The 6,980-nt window shown below is 34.6% G+C and overlaps 1 protein-coding gene and 1 long non-coding RNA gene across 3 annotated transcripts; one reads left to right on the forward strand and one right to left on the reverse strand.

Moving 5' to 3' along the window:
- Positions 1–502: 502 nt before the first annotated feature.
- Positions 503–2,805, reverse strand: LOC110177970 (uncharacterized). The gene is made up of 2 exons (XR_015270388.1): positions 2,292–2,805; positions 503–710 (listed from the first exon to the last, which is right to left on the reverse strand). It is a non-coding gene; the product is annotated as an uncharacterized LOC110177970 (long non-coding RNA).
- A 2,613-nt stretch (positions 2,806–5,418) lies between these two features.
- On the forward strand, positions 5,419–6,779 carry LOC110177949 (microtubule-associated protein RP/EB family member 1-like). 2 transcript variants are annotated; one of them, XM_020944935.2, is made up of 3 exons: positions 5,419–5,517; positions 5,645–5,786; positions 5,840–6,779. In XM_020944935.2, exons 2-3 carry the CDS (start codon positions 5,657–5,659, stop codon positions 6,580–6,582), a joined length of 873 nt encoding a protein of 290 aa, XP_020800594.2. In that variant the 5' UTR covers positions 5,419–5,517; positions 5,645–5,656; the 3' UTR covers positions 6,583–6,779. The 2 variants fall into 2 exon arrangements, with proteins under 2 accessions (XP_020800594.2, XP_020800595.1); XM_020944936.2 differs by lacking the exon at positions 5,419–5,517 and having other exon boundaries at positions 5,536–5,786; positions 5,840–6,112; positions 6,177–6,779.
- Positions 6,780–6,980: the final 201 nt, after the last annotated feature.

The following is a 6,980-nucleotide window of genomic DNA, read 5'->3' on the forward strand; positions in this document are numbered from 1 at the left end:
ATCGGTAAATACTAAGGGTCAGTAGGTTATAGCCAAGATCTGGCATTTTTTGCTAAGTTTTAGCATCAATAGAGGCCACATTATCAAGGTTTTTGATTATTTTTGGAGTTCCTTACTGATATAATTTAGTAGTTTTCCTTAAGAAATTTCAGTTTTTCTTAACTTAAAGTTTCATATGAAAATGAATACCTTTTATATTTTATCATAATAATATTATATTTATATAGCTAAAAATAGTTTTAAAAGGTTTCAGTAATTGTTTTCTTTTGAAAACGTTTATCTATTATCGTGAAGCCTAATTATAAATGTTATTTATTAGTTTTTTTTGTAAATAATCAATAATTGAATGCAGTAAGAGTGTTAAGATATATATATTTTTGAGTCCTATTAATTCCCGCTTCTTTGAGGTATTTAAATCTTCGGCTTCTGCCTACCTAGACTTCTTTTGATGTAACTTTATGCAAATTATTCACTCACCGTTTTTTTTTTGGAGTCCGCTGGATTGCTGGAGGATTCATTGTCCGATTTTTCTGGGGCCTTTGTTGAGTGCGAAATTAAAAATGATCGTCAATCGAAGGCTCCGAAGGTCTGGGCCGTTTATTGTTATGGTTCTCTGCGGGTCTTGCGGTCTCCCCGCCAGGATCATAATTCACAGCACCAGATAGTGTCCTCCATCCTTCCATCCTTCCTTCCTGCAGTGACTTGCCAAGCTGCGGGGCAATAATTTAAATGCGCTCTATTATTTATTTGAGCATATGTCAATGGAACTTATTTATTTATTCACGCCCAGCCAGGCAGCAACAATAAAGAATAAAGTTGCCATCGTATAGAGATGCAAAAATGTGAATAAAATTGCAGGGAGTTGGCTGCTGCTGGCTCCGTGTTAATGAGCAGTGAAAATTTTCCCCACAATTGGGGTGGGGGGAGGTAGAAAATTGGATAGGGAAATTGGGAGAAAAATCGTTGGATGCAGAAAAGGGGGGTCAAGGGTTTATGCGGCAGTGAAACGCGCGTTGCGCTGACGTTAATTGACCGCAACAATTTTTTCTTTATTTTTGTTGTTATTTTTTTTTCTCTCGGCGCCTCTGCAGTGTGCAGTAAATTTTAATGAAATTGCTGCCATTGCACACACGCCCACCGATATATAGGGGGCGTGGCCAATTGGCGGCGATTTTCCCCGCCGCCTCCCAAAGTGCTGATGACATGCTGTCAGCGACACTTCGTGCCGCGCCGCCGTGCCGCTTGTTGCATGCCGCAAAAGGCGAGGCGAGAAATAAAACTGAAATTAAGCGCCGCACACACACAAAAAATTAAAATCTATAAAAAATATATACGACTCGGGCTTAATTCACGGTTCAGTGGCCATCGGCTATATATATACATATATAAATGAATATTATCCTCCTAGCCTCTCTCAGCTGCCATTTTTGATGTTGCTGCATTTATAAATTAATTAAAAGCAAGAAACAAAGTTAACTGCGCCACGCCGAAGCTGATATACCCTTGGAATTAAATTGGAAACCCTTCATAATAAAGCTTAAAATATTCGCATTCTTTAAATCAATAATTATTGCATTTTGTCGACAAATCAAAATTTAAAAAACGCATAACTAAGTCAAAAAAACATTAATTTCAATTTGGAAAGCTTTCCTATTTTAGTTTTTTGTAGGTTAATAAATCTACATACTTAATTTCAAATGTAAAAAAATATAAATTTTTGTCCAAATTTTTCACAATTTTAATGGTTATAAAATTTAATAATAAATTAAAAAAAAAAAAAATCTGCTGGACTAGGCTAGATCGACTCGGTTTTTGATGCTGATCATGAATATATATAATTTTTAGGGTCGGAAAGGACTCCTTCACATCCTTTTAAGCTTTTGACTAATACTTGTTATAACAAATATCAATCAATCAATTACTATTTTAATAAATAGTAAAATAAGGCTTGAAGTAAATAGTTACATTAGTTTAATTTAATTTAGTTTCGCTTGCATTTAATTCCTTTCTTGAATTCCAACATTTTCATATTGGCAAGTGAAAAAAATGTAAACAAAGGCAGCTTGTTCCACATTCCAAATGTGAAACTTGACACCCACAAGAGTGGATCGTATTTTTGATGTGGACTCTCTTGCTCTTACGTTCCACTTCTCAGTGCAAGAACACGGTCAGCAACGGCACTTCCTACGTCAGCTATACGAAACAAATATTAAGGGACAACAGAAATGCGCCCGCGAAGGCATAGAAACAAGTGGATAAGGGGAAAAAGAAAATAGTTGTGTTTCACTCACTCATTGCTTGCTTGTTGCTGAAGATCCCAACGGCGACAGCGAACACACATCCACACACGAAACCGCGAAGCGCTGAAAATCACCAAGTTTTACAACGAGAATTTTATGGCCAGAGAAAATATGCATATTAAATCAGAAGAAAAAACTAAAGTACAGATAAAACCGAGTTGGAAACTAGCGGCGCTTGCTTAAAAACACTTGCACTTTTGTAATGTTCTCTTTCACTTGCACATTTTTTCATCTCTCTGCAGGCCAACGAAAAAAAAAAAAACCGTAACTGTGTACACCTAACTGGCGTACGTGCGAAGATCATTTTTTTCACTTGGGATTTTAGCACTTTGAACGGGTTGAAAACACTCTGGAGGGCTGGTTTTTAACGGCGGGGTCACTTAATTAGTGACTAGCAACACCAACGTCGATTTTTCCGGCCGTTTTCCGGCTTTCCTCACCGTTTTCCTTGGAGCTGCGTGGTTTTCCAGCCGAACCATGTGAATTGCGAAAGAAAAATAGAAAGGGAATTGAGAATTTGCGGAGAAGCTGCGCTGTCCAGAGAGCGACTCTCTCTCTCTCTCTCTCTAAGCTCTAAGCTCTAAGCTCTCTCCTCTCAATTTTCGGGGGCTCGCCTGGAGCAATGATCTATTTTGCTTATTTACATTTTTAATTCCTATGGCAGCTATATGATATAGTTGTCCGATTTAATTTTAAACAAAATTCTGGAAAAATACAAAATGATCACGTCTTGAATTAGATGGAAATATGTTGAAAGCTGGCAAAGTAATTACATTTTTTTCTAAAATATATTCGATAGTTTCTATGGCAGCTATATGATATAGTTGTCCGATTTTCATAAAATTTAAACCGAAATTATTAAATATTTAAAAATGGCTACGTCTTTGATTTGATGAAAAAATATTGAAAAACAGAGAAGTTATAAATATTTTTCTTTTAATTTCCGGAAATTTCCTATTGCAGCTATATGATATAGTCGTCCGATTTACCAGAAATTTTAATATGTATTCTAAAAAAATATAAAATAGTCATGTCTTAAAGTAGATGAAAGTATATTGAAAACTGGCAAAGTTATACATTATTTTTCTAACAATTTTTTGAACATTTCTATGGCTTCTATATGATATATATGCTAATGCAAATTGTCAGAAGACTATGTACAAAGCTTAAGGCTGATCAAGAATATACATATATCCTTTATAGGATCGAACATAAATCTATCACTGCGTTTCATGCTTCTGACTAAAATTACAATACCCTAACAGGGTATAATTAAATTACTTTGTGTTGCATGTCCAATTTCATTAAAATTGGCAATGCAACAACACGGCAGCAATTAAAAAATAAATAATTATGCAGAGAGACAGTCGACAAGAAAGTGTCCAGGCAAAAAAAAAAAATAAGCAAAAAATTTAAGTGGCAAAGTTTTTATGGTGAAAAAAGAGAGAATAAGTTAAATATCTTTGATGAAAACTATTTAATGATTGTAGTTTCACCATAATAAATAAAGCAAACTGAGAAAGGTGTATAAAAAAAAGTATACAACTTTTTCTTATAAAGAAGAAATATTTTCATAGGACTATTTGTATTATTTACTTTAATTAAGCTTTGTTAAAGGAGTTTTTGTAGCTTAAAAGCATTGTAAATTAATGTTTATGTATATACTGTTGGATAATATAAACTTCAACAGTGATTTGATTAATATTTTTCAAAGAATACAAACTTTTGTATTTTAAAATGTATAACAAATATATATAAACCAACATGATATACAGTGAGTAAGCAGAACATAACAAGCTAAGTATCTTAATTATTATTCATAGTTTTTAAATAATTAAAAACCTTTACATAAGCTTATTAAATGAATTACTTTTCCTACTAATAAATATCCCCCTTTTTACAGGTTTAACACCTGCTGGCTATTTATTTAGCCCTCGCAACAGGTGACTTAAGCCATAGATAACCCATTTGTATACACAATGCACCTCATATTTGCCCTGGAGCCACCAAATACACAGATTCCGGGCGAGTTAATGTCGCATTAAGACGGCAATCCCCGGCACTCGGTGTGCATATAAATCCACTCGCTCATATATATTCCACCAGGAAGGAGGAGGAGCTGGAGCGATGGGGGTCAGCAGGCGGGATGGAGGCGATGAAGGCGCTGCAGAGATGGTGCAGATAAATTTTCATGTTGTCACACCTTGCAACTTGCATGCCACATAAATATATTTTCAACTCGAGCCGCCGAAAGGTGACACAGTCTGCATATTTGTGCAAGTCTCTTTTTTTATACATTTTTTTTTTGTTTTCTTTGGTGGAGAGTAAGATGTCACTGAGGTAGCAGCCCAGGTAACCCCCCATAGCCTACAACCTGTGGCAGGTAGGTGGAGAGGGGCAGGGCTCCTTCTCGGAACTTGCCGCATTTAATTTATTGGGAATTTTTGATGTTCGATTTCTTATTTTTCACCAAGTCTTTTTTCGCCTCACCTTATCGCCCTGCCATTGACATTTTTATTTTCTTTGGCAGAGATTGCACTGCCATATTTGGAATCGAATATATATATATATATATAAGAGATGCCGAAATATTTGCTTATCGCCGAATATATTGGTATTTATGGGTGACTTCTCGGAAATATTTGCTTATCGCCGAAAATATTGGTATTTATGGGTGACTTTGAACTGAGCAAAAGATGACTTTCATTGAAGATAAGTGCAACTTAAATAATGAAAAATAAAAAAACAGAAAACGAAAGCTCAGTTAAATCATTTCAATTGTTTAATTTTGAGCGGTTTTCAGTTAATAAATTTACAAAAAAATACTCTCGCAATCAAAGTTAATCAAGGTTATTTTAGGAATTAACATGAAATCATTTCAATGAGATAATTTGCCAATTAATTTATAAAAGTGGCATGTTTACGACAAGCATTTAATTTATTGTATTGTATTTTATAGCAATTAAATATTTATTAATGTATTAAAATGTTTCCTAATTATTTATTGTTTTTCTTTAAGTAAATAATACAAGAATGCCAAGTGAAAAATGTGAATAACAGGAATGCATATCAATTATTTAGATAAATGATACAAATATTAAATATTTTTATACATTTTGGTTTCTATACCGACCATTTTTGTTTCAACATTTACATTTAGTATAAAACATTCCCATTAAAGTAACCTAGGTGCCAGTTTAGCTTTTGCTGTCATATAGTAAGTCACATAGTAACAATCATATTGTATAGTTTCTATTCTACCAGTCACACCTATATCTATAATATATAATAGTTTCTCATATTTGTAAACTATTTTCAAGTTTATAAAAATTTATGTTTTTTAGCAAAACATCACCATGAATAGGAAAGTAGTAGAAGTTTTCAACACAAATAATTCGACAGACCATCTCTCACGCGATGGAATGTTGGTTTGGATTAACAACCGACTGGGGTCACAATTCTACTTTATCGAAGAGCTCCGCACGGGTAAGTGGATCCAGAAGATGCCTTAAAGAATAACTTATATATTCCTATTCCAGGTGCTGCTTACTGTCAGTTAACGGACATGCTATTCCCACATCAGGTGGCCCTGCATCGCGTCAAGTTCATGACGAATGTGGAGCATGAATTCTTTCAAAATTTCAAGATTTTGCAGGCTAGCTTCGATAAGATAGGAATAAAACAGGTGATTCCTGTTGAAAAACTTATCCAAGGCCGTTTTCAGGACAATTTACAGTTCCTGCAGTGGTTCAAAAAATTCTATGATGCTAATTGCGGAAGTGTTAGCAAGGATTACAATGCCAAGGTGGTTCGTAAGTGTCAGCCAATGGGCTTTGGCCCTGACGTCTGGCAGATAAAGAATAGCTTATACTATAGATCTAGATCGGCGGTAAAGCTAAAAACAAGGACTGTGGAACCAGACAGGACGCCATTATCAGCTAAGATATTAAATAACCCCGAAATGAATGTAAGCCCGAGACTTACGGAGAGTTCCGTTTCCAAGAACCAAATCGAAATATCAAATCAACCAGAAAATGGATCCTGCTCCATGGAATGTCAAAAGAAGACCCAGAATTTGAACGAAGAGATACAAAAACTCTCCGAAGAACTCAAATGTATGAAAGAACGTTTCTGCAAGTCCCAGATAACAATTGATTTTTATCGTTCCAAGTGTGGCTATATAGAGATATTGAGCCAAGTACTTCATGATCAACGAAGCAACTGGACGAGGAACAAAATTTATAAGATAATGTGTGCCATTAAGAATGGTTCAAAGATATAACAATTTACAATTCATTTTAAGTTCGAGATGAACTATTGATTGATTCGAAATTTTCCTTGTGTATGTGTTTATGCTTAATCATAATTTGTTGACGAATTACAGTCGCTTTTTAAAATTGTATTAAGCTTTCAACGCTTAAAATAAATGTATTGAATATTGTTAAGTACAAAAATAAATCAAGAACCTAAATCATATGATATATTCCCAATATCTGTTACTTTTTAACTCAAATTGAATCCTTATGAATTATCTCCTTTTTGAGGTCCACTTAACTAAACCATTTACAAGAAGTCCCATCTACGTAGAAATCAATTAGCAACTGTCCAGGTAAAAATCCAAGTCAGACAGCATAATGCCACCCAGGAGTTGTCAATGGAGGAGCAGAGAGGCGAAGACCA

This window comes from Drosophila serrata, unplaced genomic scaffold (genome assembly GCF_035046125.1).
Source record: "Drosophila serrata isolate PLE 108 unplaced genomic scaffold, ASM3504612v1 contig_165, whole genome shotgun sequence".
In the NCBI taxonomy this organism is placed as follows: Eukaryota; Metazoa; Arthropoda; class Insecta; order Diptera; family Drosophilidae; genus Drosophila; species Drosophila serrata.